General features: G+C 36.5%; 1 protein-coding gene across 4 annotated transcripts in view; it reads left to right on the forward strand.

Moving 5' to 3' along the window:
• Positions 1 to 851: 851 nt before the first annotated feature.
• Positions 852 to 21276, forward strand: part of LOC128858735 (zinc finger protein 37 homolog) — a 35748-nt gene continuing 15323 nt past the window's right edge. The window contains exons 1-6 of one of the 4 annotated variants that reach the window (XM_054095221.1): positions 852 to 1258; positions 1312 to 1443; positions 3238 to 3321; positions 3462 to 3593; positions 10866 to 10949; positions 20092 to 21097. In XM_054095221.1, the coding sequence (XP_053951196.1) occupies positions 989 to 1258; positions 1312 to 1443; positions 3238 to 3321; positions 3462 to 3593; positions 10866 to 10949; positions 20092 to 21075 (1686 nt within the window). In that variant the 5' untranslated portion in view covers positions 852 to 988 and the 3' untranslated portion in view covers positions 21076 to 21097. Of the gene's footprint in view, positions 1259 to 1311; positions 1444 to 3237; positions 3322 to 3461; positions 3594 to 10865; positions 10950 to 20091; positions 21098 to 21276 lie in introns of those variants that run through there. The other 3 variants (XM_054095219.1, XM_054095217.1, XM_054095220.1) reach the window with 3 other exon arrangements.

Below are 21276 nucleotides of genomic sequence, written 5' to 3' on the forward strand. Positions count from 1 at the left end.
ATTAAGTTGTATCCTATTTGGACGCATTCAAAACGTAGTTGACAACTATTTGGAAGCGCTTAAAAAGAAGAAATAAATGTAAAAACATAAATCCAAATTAAAAACGAACGTTCACATGCTCGTGAATACTATATGTCTCACTTGCAGATATGACTTGCTATATTATAAACCTGATATTTAACACTTTGATTAATTGAATTCATCGAAAAATTTGGTTCTGTTTTATAATATTTTCACATATTAACCGGATATATACTTTTTCGTGCTTAATTCCCAATCCGAAAATAAAAAGCGAGATTATTCATACACAATTCTCTGCCCAAATTAGAGATTACAAAAAATCTTTGATTATAGCCATACTTTTCCCTATACAACTATGTATTTTCTGTGTTATGGATAACTTTTATTACTAATGTAAGGGGAAACGTCAAAGTAAAAACTAAATACAGTGGACGCCGGCAAAGAAAAGAGGTTTGTGGAAATAGTTCTAAAAAATGTTTGTTAGATTCTATTAATTATGTGTTCATATTACAAGGAAAGAATGTTTACATTTCATCCAGCTGCCTATTACTAGCAGCCAATAGCGCAATTAAGTTAACTATTCCGTCACCTTGTATTTTCTTTATATCGTTAATAATAATTACACTAAAATATTCGACCAAACCAATTTCTATGAAGAAAAACCTTTCAAAACAGTCTTGGCCGCTGATTGTCAATTTTGCAGCTAAACTGCCATATGTGAACGGGTAGATTAATTTTTTCGGTTGTATTGCTAATTACTGCATATGTGAACGTATCTTTACTGGGCGAAATTCGGCGACTGCTACATGAATTCGTGAATACCACGAGTTTGTTATCGAATATTTTTTACAGCTACCATTTCTTGATTTATTGGAGAATAGTTATAAATGCTTCATTAAGCGATTTGTTTATAAATTGTTTGCCTTTTTACTATTCTTAAATTCAAGATTTGTGTTTGCTAAAGTGTATGGTACAGGACGGTATAATGGAGCTGCATATTAAAAACGTTAAAATTGAGTCTAGTGATTTAAAAACATGCGGGGAAATTGCTATATTGTTGTCACCGGAGAAATCAGAATTTTTCCTAAACTGCGGTTTTTGCGAATATACATTTCTTCAAATGGAAAACTTCATCCAACATATGTACGAGGACCACATTTGTGAGTTTTCTCCACCTGAACTAAAGCAGGAACCATGCGAAGTGAAAGACTATGTGGACGAAGAGGATGCTGCTCAGGTTAGTCGAACCGTGCCTCAAATTGTTCCTTTATAAAAAATCTATATTTACAGGAAAATTACGAAGATGAATTCGTGTTAAAAGACTTTGAAAGAGTTGAAATCGAATTAGATACAGCCGAAATAGACACTTCGCTAGATATTAAAGAAGATATATCAGAGGAGTTTTTCGACCAAGAAAACCAAGTAAGTGGGGTAATATTATTTTCTGATATGGGAAATGTTTGATACAATGCCGCAGTGTTTGAAAACGGGGTAGACGAGTAAGGATAGGGCGCTAGCTTCTCCAAACACTCAATACTCTCTAATGTTCGTATAGGTAATAAATGTCACACTGTTTCTGGGTACTTCTAGGATCTTTCTTTCAAGTTCGTAACATAGAATGGGAAATATTTAGTATAATGCAATACGCTTTGAAAAAAGGATGTAAGGTGGTATAGATGGTGCATACCCATCATAAAAAGGAAAACGGCACCCTCCAGAGGCATATAATTTTCAGTAATTTATTGCTAAAGTTTTGTAATTTAGCGAAAAGTTGGTATTGCCAGATACATCAAATAAAAACGAAGTTCGTATTCAGAGACGTTCACTGGAAGGATGTTTATAAATCCGCAGTGTTTTTTGCTTTAGTTTAAAATTGAGAAACATTTTTAAAAATATGAATATTGACTTTTATCGAAAAATCGTCGCAGGAGGAAAGTTGGAATAAAAACCGCGCATTGTCTGGATTATGTTATACACCTATAGAAATCTTCGAAATTTGAAAAAATGATATATAGGGAATCATAGAAAGCACTTTTATAAGTGTATTGTATTGCTTCAATAAGTTTTGCAAAGGAGTCCTCGTGTTCGTTTTTTTTTTTTGTGTAGAACTCTTTTCCGCGTGTGCGTCGTTCGGCCGCGCTTCAAAAAAAGGGCTCTCATCAGTCCATCTCCGGCTATGCCATCCACAGCATTTTTGTGTAGAACTCCTTTCCGCGTTAAAACCATGACACCAAAAATTGTCAGACGTTATATGCGTGTGTGTAGACACAATAACCCCCATCCCCATCATCAACACTGCACTGAAATACTTCATTTACTGTTAACAAGCAAACTTCATTTTTGTTCATATTGTTCAACACAATACTCTTGTTAATTCCAATAGATTGTTATTTGATGTATTGTTCATATTGATAAATGCATTTCCATTTAATTTTCATTTAAATATTTCGAATACAAGTATAATAACAAGTAAAATCACGCTTGTGACTGTATATTTTATGAATTGAAGTGAAATTTAGAAAAAAATATATTATAATGTGCCAAAATATAGTGAAGCTCCCGAAGGCACTTTGAAGGCAAATAATTGTAAAATTATTATTTCTGGAATATTGGGGTTATAAATGTTGTTCCTCAACCACTCCGTAACAGCTACACCAAGTTTCATGAAATAAATCATACTTTGCCTAAAATTGCCCATGCCGCATTATACTTAACCTGGCCTGATAGAAAGCTTTGGAAACCTTTAACACGTTCACGCCGGCGCTGTTATTCATGGTCTTCGCCCACAGACGGCAATGTTTACATATTTTCGCTCTATCGGACGGGAGCGATTGCAGGTCATAAAATGAAATTTGTTCATAAGGGTAGTCGTTTATGGCATCTCATCTCATAGGTACCGTCTAATAAAGTACCATTGGTGGTACACGTCGCCCCATGAAGCAGACTTGTGCGGGCCATCGATGGTACACGTCGCCCCATGAAGCAGACTTGTGCGGGCCACCGGTGGAACGCGCCGGCGTGAACGTGTTAATGGACATTTTCTTTAAATATTATAGTTCCTGTGGGGGAAAACTACTGATTGTACTTCGCCTTTTAAGTATAATTGATAATTTCTGCTACAAATTGATTAGTTAACATATTGCAATTAAATTTTTGTGTATAACTATTTTAAAGTACATCTGAGGCATCCAAAGAATCTTTGTTTGCTATTTTCAGCAATCCGATAAAGTAGATGCTTCGAAAAAAGTGAGTGAAACGAATTTGCGACATAGAAAGAAATGTGAAATAAAAGAGGAAAAGGTAAGTTAATTTAGTTAATGAAAATAACAATAAATGTTTTAATAAATATTTCATACTGTGCTCATCCGTATTTTTAGTTTTATCAGTTTTAAAATTTATTATCTTAACTTTGCTTTCGATATTATTTTGTGTACTAACAGAAATTCGACAATAGAGATGGTCCCGGTGACTCTGATCTTCTTATTGAAATTGGAGAGACAAAAAGGATTTCAGAAACTGTTTACGATAGACAGCGCGCACACCGAAGCAGTTATAATCTAGATGAGACTCAGGTAACTTTTTTATAATATTAATAACGCAATACCACGCTTGGTTTGTTTTTTTTTTTTGCCAAGAAAGTTTGATATATTTATTGAATCAACATCCAGGGCTATGAAATAAAAAGTTAAGTATTCTGGTTCGTTTACAAGGACAACTGCTTTTGACATTTTTACTTAAGTGTGGCCACCGCCGTAGCCGAATGGGATGTTGCTTGATTACCTTTCAGCAGTGCATGGGATTAAAACCCATTTGCCCTCCTTCTCAGCGCACACAACCGCAATTGCCACTAAAGTCCAAAACCGCAACAAGGTCCTCAAATCGCTTGCCGGCAGCACTTGGGGCAAAGACAAAGAACTGTTGCTATCGACATTTAAGGCAATTGGTCGGTCGGTTCTAAACTATGCAGCGCCTGTCTGGTCGCCTGGAACTAGTGACACGCAGTGGACAAAGCTTCAGACATGCCAAAGTACTGTCATTCGGACAGCGACCGGTTGCCCCCTGATGCCCCCGGTTCAACACCTACACAACAAGGCACAAATGCTCCCAGTAGCGGAGCACAACAAACTGCTCAGTAAGCAGTTCCTGCTGGGATGTTACCGCAGGTTTCACTCCTGCAGACACCTGCTTGAGCCTGAGCCGCCTCCCAGGCACGTCAGGAGACACCTCTTAGACTGCGCTGACAAAATCCAGGACAAAACTGACCGCAACCTACTGGACCGGACAGTATTTAGACAGTCAATAAACGACATTCACTGGGAGACCGTTACCACCTTCATGAACTCCCCTCCTGTGAATGCCGTAATCGGAGTCCAACCACCACCTATTGCAGATGAAGAGCTCCAGCTTCCCCGTGAGACTCGTGTAACACTGGCACAATTACGTTCTGGATACTGTAGCAGGTTAAACTCCTACATATCCAGAATCGACCCCGACATACCAAACACATGTCCGGCATGTGAAGGTACCCCGCACGACACTAACCACCTCTTCATATGCCCCCTCAACCGACTCATCTAACCCCCCTCTCCCTCTGGACCCAACCTGTCGAAACAGCATGTTTCCTGGGCTTACCCCTAGATGAGCTTGACGAAGACGACCGATGATATGCCTTCACAGACAGGGCTACCTATGCTGTTAAAACAACAACAACAACAATGGGATGCTGCTTGATTACCTTTCAGCAGTGCATGGGATTAAAACCCACTGTTGGCACGATACACACAGTGAAAGAAAAGGGGTTTTGTTTTTCTAATAGCTCCTTGGCAAACAATGGCGAACTTCTGAGCGTATATACATTCTGTCAAAAAAGTACCGAAAATGGTTCAATAAAACGCGAAATAATTGTTTAATCATCAAAATTTATTTTGGCGCCTTCAAAATAAGCTCCATTCGAAACAATACAAATATGCCAACAATTACTCTAGTCATCAAAGCGCCTTTTAAACGCGTTTGAGGAGATCTTCTTCAGCTCCTTCAGCGAATTATCCTTAATGGTCTCTATCGAATTAAAGCTGCGTCCGCGGAGTGGCAATTTAAGTTTTGGTGCAAGAACCATGAGTTTACTATTATGATGCGCTGGATAAATGTTGGGTCCGAATTCACTTCCTCAACCATGTCTTCTGATGAATTTTTTGAAAGAAATCCAACTCTCTTGGAACTAGTCGAGCAGCCACGCGTCTCATGCCCAATTGATGGTGGAAAATGTTGCAAATTGATTCGTGAGACACGCAAAGGTCACGAAACTTAAATGATGGGTTTCTAGCACCATTTCCTTGGCTTTGTCGACGTTTTGATCCGTCGAAGACGTTGATGGGCGACCAGATTGGGGCAAATCTTCCCCGACTTCTCGGGCCTCTGCAAAAGTCTTATACCACTCGTAGACCCGTGTTTTTGATAAAGCACACTCGCCATAGGCTTTATGCAACATTTTCAACGATTTGGCACACGAAATCACGTTCAAAACACAAAATGTGAGACAAATTATTTGTTCGTTTCCACGACAGTCGGTTCTACGTTACCGAAATGAACCGGATTTATATCCGGCAAAGCACTGTCACTCCAGCAGCATTCCCCGTATGTAAGTATGGGGAATGTTTATGCTGCTACAACAACAACAACAAATTCTTTGTTTGATATTTTATCCATAGTGAAAATCGCAGAGCACACCTGCGGTTGACTGATATAATTAAATGTCAAAAACAAGCTAATTAACGGATCGCGCTCAAACGCGACTATAGAGGACCAACATTCCAACAAAAAAAAAAAAAAAAAAAAAAAAAATTCAGGCATATGTGTAACGCGCGCTTTTTAAATGAACAATTATCCCGATATTTTTCTGACAGAATGCATGCCATGAAAAAGCTCCTCATACAAAATTCTATCGCCGTCGGGGGCAGCAGAAAATGTTTGTCTCCATTTGTGCAACAAAATCGAATCATACTACGAATAGGAAGAGCTTGGCCAAAAACCTAGCAAAGAATGCACCCACCAAATACAGTGGGTCACAACTTATTTCGTGTGATCCATTATTGGAAGGGAAATGTTTTATTTTTTAATTAAGGAACATTTTCAAAATAAAAAAAAACTTCATGTACGATCAAAGATACATATACATAGTTGAATATAAACACCAACATATAAATTCAAAGAAGGATATTTACAAAAATACAGCGCAAAACGACTTCATAGCTTGTTTCGTGTGAGAGCTTCTAACGCTATTCGCGCCAATATTGCGACTTGTTGAAATATTGCTGAAAATATGAATTTCAGCACCTGCACTGTTCAGTACGTATATATTATTAAGGAAAATCAAAAAAGACTCAACCATAAGTGCACCAGCGTTGACAAAAGTAGTTCACCTGATACTCGGAAAGTCTTGTAATCGGGAAACTATTAGAATAGTTCTTCGTAATGCCGATTTTCATGGAAGGACAGCTCGAAACAAATGATTTGCTAGAGTGCGATATATAAAGTCCAAAGCACAGTTTCTAAAAGTCGTGGTAATATGAAACATTTTGGAACATTATTTTTGCTGAGCAAGGCAAATTTAATCGTTTCCGGCTCCGATGGAAAAACGTTTATCTGACGCCAACTTAGTTAAGACCCTGTGAGTCACTGTAAAGCGCGGTGGAGATCACATTATGGATTGTGGTTGGATGTCATCAGCAGGAGTGGTTTGTTTGTTTGTTAACAGTAATATAGGGTGGGCCATGTAAAATTTGCTTTTTGAATCGGCTATAAAAAAAATAATCAATATCTTTTCAAACTTTTTTTTTTATTTTGAAGATTGAACATTGTCATTTATGAATAAAAAATAGTATCGTTCAAATGACTGCCACGACTGGCTTTACAGTAGGCCATTCGATCAACCCAATTTTTAAGCACATTTTCGATTGTTTGGGCTCCAATTTCATGACTGGCAACTTCTATTTCGTGTTTTAAAGCATCAATCGTCTCTGGATGGTTCGCATAGCATTTGTCCTTAACGGCTCTTCACAAAAAATAGTCCAACGGGCTTTAATCACAGTTCCGAGGCGGTCAATTGATATCGGAATTTCGGCTGATTATTCGGTTTTCAAAAACGGTAGCCAAAAGTTCGAGTGTAACTTTGGCAGTGTGACAAGTTGCACCGTCCTGTTGAAACCAAATGTCGTCCATGTCATCCTCTTCAATTTTTGGAAACAAAAACTCGTTGAGCATGTCACGGGAACGCTCGCCATTTACTGTAACCGCGGAAGAAGAAGAAGACTCACCACTTTGGAAATAGGTTTTCAGTATTTCCCAATTTTGTTCAAGCGTATAGCGTCCCATTTCGTAAATGTTAAACCTTTAAGTAAATTATGAACACATTTGACATGTCATTTGAGTTACCATTCTCAAAAAAATAGGTGGTTCAAAAAGAAAACGCTATATGGCCCACCCTGTATAACAAAACAGTAATGATATTCCTGATACTATTTTTTTTTTAAATTTATTTTTATTATATTTAGTACTACGCAATACTTTATTCATACTACATATTTTTGTTAAGTTTGTTGTTTGCTAATAAGTATGTGAAAATAAATATAGTGTATATTCCTGTTGATTCAAATACGTTTCTACTAAGCATATAATTAAAAGAAGCAACAGAAACAACATGAATATCAAGATGGAAAAAATACCACGTGTGACAGTGATTAAAACTTGATTAAAAAACGAGCATAAATAATTTTTGGGTATAATCATCACATCAATGCATAAGAATAGTCCAGAATAGTCACATTGAAATATTGCCTCAGGTTCGCTGATATTGCTCCGAAGACCACTTCTGGTTTGTCCCGTGCGAATGCCTTGGTGTTTTGCAATTATCTCGAAAACGAAAAATTGTCTAAAATGAACTTTAGCACCAATTGCAGAGCTATAAATTAAGCCTATGGTGAAAATAAAAAAAACGTTTTTGTTGACGGTTTTTTTGGGTTAGAATGTGTACCTTATATTGAACCTGGTATTTTAATTCATTTGGCATGAAAAACCTTCAAGAATTACACACAATTTTATTTTAAGCAACTTAAATTCAGTTGCGATTTTATAATTTAGCCATGAATATTATTTAGGAAATTATATTACGTATTCTACGAAATTCGCGAAGGGAACGGGAGTTGCACTCATAACACTGCGTTACAAAAACGAACTTTTTTTCTGTCCTATGAACCAAATATACTTTTTCGGAAAGGGGAGAAAAAATATAAATACACATGTATCGGCGATTTTCATGTACATGTCAGAATTTTTTTTTTTATGTATAAAATATAGAGCTCATAGTCCGCCTGCGTGAAAAATTTGAATAAATTTTTAACCCTTTTTCCGTGAAATCGCGCTGAATTTCTGCAGGCAGACTCGTGGAAATGTTTTTATTATGTAAAATAAAAAAAAAAAAATTTTATCAATTCTCAGATTTTCTTGAATTTTTCTTTTCTAAAAAAAAATTTTATCAATTCTCAGATTTTCTTAAATTTTTTTTTTTTCTGAAAAAAAAAATTGTTTTTTAAATTTTCGGCATAACTTGAAGGGACTCCAAATTTTTAAACAACTTATTAACCTTTAATTTATTGTTTCATACCACACACTCTGTGCCGTTTGTGTGTTTGTTACAGTTCCGGAAGTTCCGATCATCTGACAGTTGCGCTACTAGGAGACGTATACTTTGACAATTGTTTTAAGTTCTGTTGCGCGAAAACGTCTTTCTGTAGATTTCATCTTACGAAAAATGCAGTGCCCGACTCGAAATAACTTTTGTTACGTTTGTGGCTTATTCGCACCAAGTAAAAATTTTAAAAATATTACGAAAACAGTGGTTAATTCGTTTCAGAAAATATTCGAGACTGCTTATGCTCCTTACTTGTGGTATACTTCGGAAGTCGTGTGCGACTATTGCTATAGAAATTTATGCAAGTTTACTGATGGAAGGTCAACAATAAAGTACTCTGTACCAACAATTTGGCTACCACGTATGGAGCACTGCAGTGAACTGTGCTACTTTTGCATAACTTTTACTCAAACTAAAGGGTTTTATCGCAAAAAAGTTGCTCCACGTTTTATGCCACCTCCGATCGTCAGATGGTTTTTTATGACAGAAATACACTCGAAGGTTCGCCATTGCCTGCCGAGGTGCCAGTTTTCCATCATGCCCGTGGTTTCGAACCTGGGCACTACCGAATAGTAGCCACGCTCCAACCCATTCGGCTACGTAAATAGTAAATGTTCGAAAATAGCTTATCGACGAAGAAAAAAATATATGGGTAAGACTCCGTCAGAAAATATGAGATTTGCAAGTGGTCTTTCGATTTCTTTGAAACTTTGGGAAATATTAGTTCTAGGTAAGATACATTCGAGCCTAAAAGGATTTTGAAAAATTTTCAAAATTGAGTCATCTACGCCATGTTGAAAATTGGGACCGTGTTTTTTTCAAAAATCAATATTTCTTGAACCGTTGGATGGATTTCAATGCAATTTACAGACAATATAGAAACAAATAAGTAGTTTAAATTAGTATTATGTTAAAAAAAATTTTTCGAAATTTTGACCAAAAAAAAGTCAAAAAAATTGTTTGAATCAATTTTTAGTTGATTTGGCCAGTTTTTAGATTTTCTGTTATACACGTAACGATTCCTTATGATTTAACCTTTATTTTGAAAAAAAAAATTTTATGGTGTCTATAATAGTTCTCGAGATATTGCGATTTTAGTGGAAGCGCGCACCGTGAAGTTCGCGGTTACGCAGCGCGCATTGCACACCTGTTACCTAAACCGTGCGTTTATGGCCCACCTACAACCTCAAGCAGTCGTCGACATTGATAAACATGAAATGACGGGACGCCTGTAGACTAACGGCAGTCATAACTGGCTTTTGGTTTATCGGAGAACAAGCAGGCAAAATGGGCATCCCTCACAAAACGCAATGTTACAGTTGTAAACAACCAGAGAAGGAAAAGATTTTCCATTTTCTCTATGAATGCCCTACCTTATGAAGGAAGGCATGCCAACACCTGATAAACCACTATTCGAGTCTCGAACAACTGTCTGGCTTAGACGTAAACAACCGAATGCTGTAAATAGCCATTAACAAGTTGGTGGGATGTGACTAGAAAATGGTGCCAAAGCGCTAGTTGGATTCTGGATGAATCACCGCTTTAACCAACCAACCAACCAGCCATTAGTAATTTGGCAGACTGAGTGCTGAGAAGTTTTGAATAGTCACAAAAGCTCTGTTTTGCTTTTATCGACAGTCGCGCGAGGTGAGTGGCGAGTTTTTTTTTTTTTTGCCGAAACACATTGGCCAATACAAAAATTAATGATTTGAAACAATTTTTGTGGAGAAGGTACGATATTACAACATCTGTTAGCATATTTAATGGTTGTGAATAAATCCACTTTATAGTGCTATGAATGAGAAAGTGAAGGATGCCTTAGGGCTCAGTTATGGATATTTGCTCCCATTTTCTCTATTTTCTCAAAGTCTTCGAAATATATGGCAAACACTGCTTATAAACGATATTTTCTTTTACGAATTGAGTAAAGATCGCGGCAAAAAAAAAAATACAAATTATGTAAGACTTCTCAAACAGATTGTATTCGACAAAAGTGTGATATTCACTTTTCACCTTGTTAAAAAAAATTTATTTACTATTCATTTCTCGATCCTAAAGATTTACACGTTTGAGGGATTTATTAATACTACATACATATGTTAATTAATAAAAATAAAACACTTTCAGCTCATACATGTATGCTTACGTATATTTACAGGACACCAATAATTATGAGGATTCTGATGAGGCTTATATGCAAAAAGATGATGAGATTGATGGTGTCTCAAAAATAGATTCACAGGTGAGTTTACGAATATGTGTTATATAATAAATTGGTCATATTTCTAACCGCTTTTACGATAAACTCCAAGGCCATTAAAGGGCTTAAAAAAGTATTATTTTAAAAGTAGTCGGCTGTCCCGAGTAATTTCATGTTTCAAAATCAGAAGTTCAACCCACACACGAGAATGCATGGCTACGACAACTGTACACGATTATAAAGCCCAACTTAACACGATCAATGATTGGAGAGATATATTGTAAAATATTAAGGGGTTAGGTTTAGTCAGAAGCGCGAAAAAGTAATGATTTTCAATATTTTTTTTTGCTAGTCAATTGCTTTATTTTACAAAAATGAAAACATTGCATTAAGGCAGAAGTCTGCTTTAGAAGCCGAAAAAAAGCGTTTTTTTTAGCAATTTTTTTTGAAAGGGAAGGAAATGATTGCGGTAAACGGAATTTTAAGACGATAGTGTACTATATTTAAGGTTTAAAAAACAATATTTATTTTTAAAAAATATTGAAATTTTTTAAAGTTGTAAGTATTTTTCTGGAGCGCCTGGAGTCTGCACTTGTAAATCGGTGCCGGTGATGGAGGTCGTGCGATGCATCTGAAACAGTCGAACCAAATTTTTTTTTAATTTTTATAAGTTTCTTTTCTTTATGAACTAAAAAAATACCGAAGAAGTTATAAAATTCCAAATTTTTTCGAAGTTTGAAAAAAAAATTCACTTTTTTAAGAAAAAAAATTGACTTTAAGTTGCAAAACAAGTAGTTTAAATAATACTTTTGTCCAACTTTTTTAGTTCAAATAGAAGATAATTTAATACTGAAGCTAGATCACTTTGGTTTTTTTCGATCGGACATATATTCTTTTTGCTATCGCCGGCACCGTTTTCTAACACTTGTGAAAATGAAAACTCGAGAAAACGCGCTTTAAAGTCTGCCTGAGCATTCGCACCTGCTCGACGCTCGGCCACCAAAACTGCTCTAGCTTCGAAAATATGTCGAATTGGCCTCTGGAATTTTAAAGACATATTCTTGGATAGTTTTGGAAGAGATTTAAAACAAAACAAAAAAATCGATTTTTTGAAGCCTGTAAAGCAGACTACTGCCTTAATACATCATGTTTCGCCTTGACTTTAGCAAAATTTCAAAAAAAAAAAAAATTAATAATTGTAAAAGTTATCGCTATTTGCGTGGATCCCGATTCTCCAGAAGTCCCGTGCGGTGATCATCACAAGTCCTTGGAGATTCATCTAAAACAATCGGTCGAGAGAAATTAGTTTTATCAACACACTTTTATATATTATATTAGCTCGGGTTGTATGTATGTATGTAACGGAATCTTTGAGCTTAATTTTCATTGGCTTCTAAAAATCTGATCGACTTGGAATTTTGCACACCTATCAAGGACCGATGACAATGCAATAATTTGATAAAAGTTTTCCATTATCCTTATTAGTATTGCCAGGATTAATTATTTTCTTTTTTTTTACTGTGGGCAAAAAGGAAGGTGAATTTGGTTGTAAAATGAAAAATCTTTATTTATTCTTGTAAATCAATTTCATCCCCTTCAAAATAATCCCCTTTCGATGAAATACCCTTATGCCAAGGATTTTTCCAATCCCCGAAACATGCCAAATAGTCCATTTCCGGTATAGCCATCAGCACCTTCTTCGATTCAGCTTTTATCTCCGCAATCGACTCGAAGCGCGTTCCCCGGAGTGGTCTCTTGAGTTTTGGGAATAGCCAGAAGTCACACGGAGCCAAATCAGGCGAATACGTTGGTTGCGGAACGATATGCGTGGAATTTTTGGCGAAATGGTCACGAAGAACGAGTGCAGTGTGAGACGGTGTATTATTGTGATGCAAAAACCAAGAGTTGTTGGCCCATAATTCTGGTCTTTTTAGACGAATTGCTTCACGTAAACGACGCATAACGCTCAAATAATATTCCTGGCCAGGTGGAAGGAGTTCACAGTGCACCACACCACGAAAATCGAAAAAAAACTGTCATCATGACCTTTATTTTTGAACGACTTTGACGTGCTCTTTTCGGTCTGGCCTCGCCTTTAGCACGATATTCGCTTTATTGGTCGTTTTTTTCCGGGGCGTAAGCATATATCCAAGTCTCATCTCCCGTAATGATGCATTTGAGCTTGTCCTGATAGTCTGAAAGCATTGTTTCACACACATCAACGCGACGACTTTTTTCCAAGAAATTGAGAGTTTTCAGTACCAAACGAGATTTGACTTTTCGTAGGCCCAAATGGTCTTTCAAAATGGTTTTCACAGATCCTTCTGATATTCCGATCATATCAGTAAGGTCTTTAACAGCCAACCGACGATTTTTGAGCACTAACTCCTTCACTTTATTGACGTGTTGGTCATCTGTTGACGTCGACGGTCGTCCGGAGTCATCATCACGTTCTCGACCCTCTTTGAAGTCTTTGTACCACTTATAAACATTTTTCTGCGACATGGTCGAATCACCAAATGCCTTCTGCAACATGCTAAACGTTTCCGCAGCCGAAATTTCATTCCGCAAACAAAATTTGATGGCACTTCTCTGCTCAATCAAATCAGACATTGTCAAAATCGAAAAATGCACTCTTGGTCGTTTGGTAAACACAAGCGTAAATATATTACTGATAATAACATTCACATGAAAGTTGGCCCAGATGTTATTAACAGTGCTGCCAACTCATGAAAAAAATAACTAGAGCGAAATTTTAATCCCGCGAACTTTGACAAATAAATTCACCTTACTTTTTGCCCACAGTAGTAGATCTTCTGTAGAAGAGTAAGAAAGACAGAGCTAACGCGCGGTCTGCGCATGCCTGCACTCTTCGAGTTACTCTTACTGATTTCGGGAGTCTACGACTTACTCTTTCGTATTCGAACTTGCTCGGGCACGCGGCTCTGCAGTACGAATAGAAGGCTAAAACGTTTTCAGGGTAGTTGCATTCTCACTTTGTATAGTCTTTACACATGCGTAGATACTACAAGTCTCATACACGCAAATTTACTCTATTCAATGTTCCTATAAGATGAAATAATTTTCATATAAGATGTAATTTTGTTAATTACAGTAAAATAATCAAAACATAAATTTTGAAATTATTTTGCGGAACAAAATTTTGGCAAATAAAGAAGGAATTTATCATTACCATAATTTCATTTATAAAATTTTATCGATTAAAGTACAATATCGAAGCATTCCTATGCTCGATTACAGAAAAGTCAAGTATTCTTCGAATAATTTCAAACGCACGAACAACAAGCCTATGTCCGTAATTGCCACTTGGTTGTCGGAGTAAATATTTACCTACTTTACAGTAGTTACAGAAGTAAGCAACCAATCCATTGCTTCTTTGATTGTAGCTACCTCCACTTGGAAAACATTGTGGTAGCTTGATGGAAAGCTCCTCTCGCATTACTACTCCACCAACTCTTCCGTTCAAATTCGAGCCATTCGTAAACATGTTTGCTATGCCCTGTCTCCAAATACTGCTCCCCGCTGACTCTTCCATTGAGGGTATATGAATGGAAAAAGTATCGCTCGGACCCAGTTAGGATGTGCATTGATCAAGCACCGTACATTGGTAAATCAAAAATTCGAACTGCATTTAGAAATTATGGACCTAAGTTGCATACATTTAGCGCCTTGCATTTATTATTGTTGGTTGGTTAGAGTGGTGATTCATCCAGAATCCAACTAGCGCTTCTGCACCATTTTGTTGCCACATCCTCGTTACCAACTTGTTGTAACAGTTATTTAAGCAAGACTATATCCAGTCTGTGCGGTTTAGGAACCTTCGTAGGTTGTTGACATCTATGCCAGACAGTTTTTCGAGGCACTTGGACAGCGGTTTGCCCAGGGTTAACATTCTGTCCTTCCATAGGGCAGGGCATTCACAGAGGAATTTGAAGATTGTTTCCTTTTTCTCCGGTTGTTCACAACTATGACAGTATGTCGTTTCATGTTTATCAATGCCTTCGTTTGCTTGAGGTTGTAGGTGGGCCATAACGTCCTGCTGATTTTCCATTTCGTCTGGTCTCTTCATCTACAATCTGCGATTCGGAGGTATTTTATGGAAATTGCATTCTTGACCGCACCTAAGGTGCGAATACCGGTACTGCAAGAACGCTATTCATGGCAGATCTCCCTCTTGCCAGTTCATCGGCTTTTTCGTTACCTTCTATGTACCAGTGTCCGGGGCCCAAATTAAGATTACTTTATGGTTTTCACTGAAGGTGGTCGAGGATTTATTATTGTACTTCAGAGAAAAATATTTATTGTGAACACTCTTTCATTGCCGGTTAAGTGAACCTGACTTCTACATCCGTTAATATAAAACTGCAAACTATCGAAAGACTTAAGACAGCCACACACAACTGCCTATTCAACAAATTTTCAAACTCTTCAAACGTCTGTTCTTGTGGTTTATTTATTTACAATTTGATAATTTGCTCTTATTTGGTAGTTTAAGTTTTCAATTCTGCCAGTGGTTTTCAGATATAAACCAATTGAATAAGATCACGTATTCAGATTAGAAAGAAAACAGTCGCGCTTTTGACACCAAGTTTGTTGTTGTGAAATGTTACAAAGAATGAAAACAAGAAAAGTGCTGTTATTGAGTGCGATTAATAATCGGAAAATATGTAAAAGAAATTCATTGAAAATTGACAAAAAGTGTTTATAAAATATGATTTTCATATATAAATTGGTTTACGATCGCGGAGGAAGATAACGGCTTAGATTTTTTATTTTTTACTGCCTTCTTTTTTAATTAATTTAATTTAATTTAAAGTAATATATTACTATTTCGATCACCCTATACATAGTCTAAGTCTGCAGAATGAAATTCGGCCTAAGCCGATGATTTTTGGAGAAGTCTGTGTAAATTCAGAGATACAGTGTACGACAAAACTAAAGCGCAAAGTCCCTCTTAAACTCGTTAAGTTAAAAAAGACAACAAATGGTTATATCCTTCAATTGTTATTTCTTAATCTGATAATAACAAATATATATGATAAAAAAATACAATCTTGCAGTTTCTTATCGGAAAAATAGTACTATTATGTGCAAAAACTTGCTGCGACAAAACTAAAGCACAACTCCCTCTTTCTATCCATAGGTGGCAGTGAGTTATTAATCAGAACCGTTAGGATATAAAATATTATACGTCAAGCATCAACAAAGCATTATCAGTGTTATAGCGTGGTTTTACCGGCATTTACTACATTTTCGAGCTAAAGAAATAAAAAAAACGTTAAAAATGGCCCGAAACAAGTATAATACGGTATTACGTGAAAAAATTATAGAAGAATTTAATGGCGGTGAATCGGTTATCAATATTTCTCGAAAATTCAAGATTCATCACAGCGTAATTTCCCGCACAATAAGTCGTTTTCGGTCATCCGGCTCCTTTGAAACCAAACATTCAGGTGGGAGGCTCCGAAAAACAACTACTCGTGAGAATAAACTAATTATCCGAAAGGTCCAGAAAGACCCCTTTATATCGGCGAGATCCCTGAGAAGTGAATTATCATTGCCCGTTAGCCTTAGAACCATTCAGCGAAGAACTGTCGAAGGCGGCTTCCCAACGCTAAGTTGGATATGCCAGCAGGACAATGATCCGAAGCATACTGCTTAATGTGCGAAAGAATGGTTTGTTGCCAATAAAATTGAGTATTGCAGTGGCCTGCACAATCACCCGCTCTCAACCCCATAGAGAATCTATGAGAGATTGTAGATCGGAAAATAGAACGCGAAAACTGCAAACACAAGGACTCCCTGTTTGTTCAGGTAGAACGAGCTTGGGAAAGCATTTCCATAGATGTTTTAAATAATTTGATTGAGTCTATGCCACGAAAATGAGCAGCGGTATTGAAAAGCAAGGGCTTCGCTACGAAACATTAGAAGAACCAACTTTTCTTTACAAGTATAGCGTTTTTCAATAGGTGCGCTTCAACTTTTTTTCGATAGGGAGGGCGAACGACGCAATATTTTTTATTTTTCGCTTGTCATTTGTAAACTTCATTAGTATACATTTCATCATGGAACGCTACACACTTGAGCAATGATTGCAAATCGTGCAAATTTTTTATGAAAATAATCGTTCTGTTGCTGCTACTTTAAGAGAATTACGGCCATTTTACGGTCCATTTAAGGGGGGATTCTACTGTAAAAATCAAATTTTCATGGATTTTGTTTTCATACTTGTATTAATTTAATTAGTAAAAAAAAGTTTAGGGTTACATAAACACAGGTCTTGAGTGTACAAAAAAATTTTTTAAATTTATTTTCATTTCAAAATGGCAGCTGTACAGCCGCTCCCCCGAAACACCTTTTGAAATCTGCCCACACTGTCGCGCATTTAAAAAAAATCTGAAATGAAAAAAACCAAATTTTTTTTATTATATATCATTATTTTTAGTTGTTAAGCCTATTACTTGCAAAAAAAAATTTTTTTGTAAAATTTTTGAAGTTTTTTAAAAAATCGACATTTTTTTGTTGTCATTTTGTTATTAAAAAAGGGGTTATAAATAATAAATTTTTTCCCACCATAGCTTTAAAAACTAGTAAATATTGTTAAAAATATACTATCAAAGTTTGAGCTTGATATGTTAATTTTTCACGGAGCTGTGATGTGGGCAATTTTGAAAACGTGGTTTCGAGAAAAACACGCTTAAACAATTTTTCATACTTACAGCATATGACCGTAAACCGCTCGAGCGCTCAGTTTATACCTGCTTTGCTAAAACTTTTATAACTTCAAAACTATTCAAGATTTCTTTTTAAGATTTTCATGGAACATTCTGGAGTTGTTTCTGAGTATGTTTCAACAAAAAGTAAAAAATCGATTTTTTTTAAGTTTTACAGTAGATGCCCCCCTTAACAAGCCGTCCCGTTTTGGGGTTATGTGAAGTCATTGGTCTACAGTAACAAGCCGGCGACGATTTGTGAGCTCAGAGCCAATATTGAACGCGAAATTGCTGGAATTTCGGCCGATTTATGCAAAAGAGTGGTCGAAAATTGGGTTCAACGATTGGACTTCGTAAAACGTGCACGCGGTGGTCATGCAAAAGTATCGAATTTCATACTTAAATGTATATGTTCAAACTCGATAATAAAAAAAAAATTAGTTAAAAAAGTCAAACCGTTTGTGTTTTATTCAAAAAAAAAAGTTTAAGCGCTCTTACTGAAAAACGCTTTATATACCAATGTGCTTTAGTTTTGTCGCGGAATATTTAATACTACTTTTATGTTTGAATTAATATTTAAGTTTAGAATGAACTTTATTGTATAATTTTTTTTTTACACAACAACCAATGTGCCCTCTTCTAAATCCAATAAAAAGATTTGCCATTATTATTTGTTGGAAGGTTTATTTTCTGGTTGTGGTGGTATGGGAGGTTTTGTGCTTTAGTTTTGTCGTACACTGTATGCGACTATTGGCGACTATTGGCGCATACAGTGTTGTTTAGTTAGTAGCATTTCTTGGAGGAACACACATCAAGTTTCAGCTACAGGGTGGACCATATAGCGTTTGCTTTTTGAACCACCTATTTTTTTGAGAATGGTAACACAAATGTCATGTCAAATGTGTTAATAATTTTCTTAAAGGTTTGAGATTTACGAAATGGGACGCTATACGCTTAAACAAAATTGGGAAATATTGAAAACCTATTTCCAAAGTGGTGAGTCTTCTTCTTCTTTTCTGATGAAGCTCATTTTCACATCGGTGGCTACGTCTGGGGCTCAGAAAATCCACACGTTACTGCAGAGAAGCAAATGCATCCACAACGAGTCACTGTTTGGTGCGGTTTTTTGGTCTGGCGGCATCATTTGGAATTCAATTCAAGAATAAAATTTGCATACCAAAAATAGCAATTTTATGAGATCAGTAAACAAGTTTTAAATTTTTTCATATGGGCTTAGAAGAACCTTCGAAACCAGTTTGAAGGCGAATTAATCCTCTTAAAAATAAAAAAATATATAATTGGCGTGTGCACTTCTTTCAGATGTTTGGCCGGCATCCTCCTCCTCTTTTGTGGCGTGCGACTTCTTGTTGTGCCACAAATGGAGGAACCTACCGCTTTAAGCCGACTCCGAACGGCAGAAATACACTCGGAGGTTTGCTATTCCTGCCGAAGGGCGAGCACTTTTAGAAAAAACTGTTTCTATTTTGGTGTTTTATGCACGGAGATTCGAACATACGCTTTCCTGAACAGTAGTCACGCACAACCATTCGTCTAACAGTTCGAACAGATCGGGGAAAATCGTCCACAACTTTTCGAACCTCTGCAAAAGTCTTATACCACCCGTAGACCCGTGTTTTTGATAAAGCACACTCGCCATAGGCTTTATGCAACATTTTCAATGATTCGGCACACTAAATCACGTTCAAAACACAAAATTTAAGACGACAAATTCTTTGTTCGATATTTTTATCCATAGCGAAAATCGCAGAGCACACCTGCGTTTGCCTGATATGATTAAATGCCAAAAACAAGCTAACAGATCACGCTCAAACTCTGCGACACTACAGAGGACAGTTGTACCAACATTCCATAAAAAAATTTAAACATATGTGTAATGCGCGCTTTTTAAATGAACAATTCCCGATATTTTTTTCACAGAATTTTTATATGTTTTTTTATAACGAAAAATTATCAAAATGTTCTGTTTAAATTTTTTGGGCGGTTTTTTGCTTTCTTCGAACAGTAGATGGTTTTTATGAGAAGCTTTTCCATAGCAGAAATATGCATTCGGCGGTTTGCTATTGCCTGCCAAGCGGGCCCGATATTACAAATAAACCATTTATATAATTTGAGGTTTCAAGTAAGCGGCGAAACGAGATCCACCGAATGGTAATTACGCTCAAAACCGTTCGACTGTAGCGGCCGCCATTTCAAAAAATGATCATCTAACCCAAGAAGTGTTCGTTTTTTTAACGGCCGATATTAGGCGTACATTTGAAATCGAAGCTGTATTAAATTATACGAAGTATTCCAATCTAAACTTCATGACTGATGAATGATGGGTAAAATTTACTCCAGTCACGTTCACAATTGAAAACTATTTTTTTATTATATTATTCATTCGCGGGCGGCGTGCAAATTTTAGTAACAATTGAAATGGTTTTTTTCAGGCAAAATCAAATTTGAAGACTAAAGAAGTGACAACAACACCAGATATCATTTTAGATGATGCACAATGTAAAATGTTGGCTAAAATATACAAGACGTACCCTTGCCTTTGGAATGAAGAGGATATTGCGTATAGGTTCAAGAATAGGCGTGAAGAAGCGCTAAAATCCATGCTGGAGGAATTTAATGCCAAATCTGGATGCAGCTTGACACAACTGGATTTGGAAAGTGAAATCATACGACTTCGAAAAATTTGTTCATTCGCAAAGAAACAAAAAATAACATGTAAACGAAACAATTTGCCATATCAACCAACCTGCTCATATTACCCGTACATTGCATACCTCGAGATCGACGTTCCTCCTTTTGAATGCTCCGTATGCCAAAAATTACTAAACCAGATAGGTCAGTACAAAGTGCATTTAGCATCTCATGATGGTTCGTTGCCATTTAAGTGTCACGTCTGCGGTCATGGCTTTCAAGTGGCGGCTAATTTAACCGTCCATTTACGAAGACATGTTCAAGACTACACCTATAATTGCGAAGTGTGTAATAAGCCATGCGCTACGACAACTGAAAGGAAAGTCCATATGCGTTCACACACAGGCGAAAAACCGTTTGTTTGTTATATTTGTGGTAAGAAGACACGAACGTCATCGTCACTTTTAGTGCACACTATGCGCCACGACAATCAACGTCGTTACAAGTGTAAAATTTGTTCGAAAAGCTTCTTTGAAAGGGGAACATTGAACGTACACATGAAAGTTCACTCAAAGGTGCGAGACAAAATTTGTAATGTATGCGGCAAAGGATTTAAGAGTACAAAACATCTACACCAGCATAAACTTATTCATAACGCAGAAAAGAAATATTCGTGTAAAATTTGTGGAAAACGTTTCGCCCAAGCTGCAGGCCTTAGTGGGCATATGAAGACGCACGGTACAAAGTTATCCGCGAATATCTCCAAAATAGTTAATTCAGAATAAAAATCACTATATTTAAAATTAATTTAAGATTGACTCTAATTAAAATAAGTTTTATAATGTATGTACCTACGTAAGTTTTTTTTTTTTTGTAAATCGTTACTTAAAATATTAAAAAAGCGGTAATATTAACAAAAAATTGACGACTTTAAAATGCACGATAGTGTTTTTTCCCCCCTCCGAACGGCAGATATTTCATATTTC

The sequence above is a fragment of the Anastrepha ludens genome, chromosome 3, assembly GCF_028408465.1.
Source record: "Anastrepha ludens isolate Willacy chromosome 3, idAnaLude1.1, whole genome shotgun sequence".
NCBI classification, from domain to species: domain Eukaryota; kingdom Metazoa; phylum Arthropoda; class Insecta; order Diptera; family Tephritidae; genus Anastrepha; species Anastrepha ludens.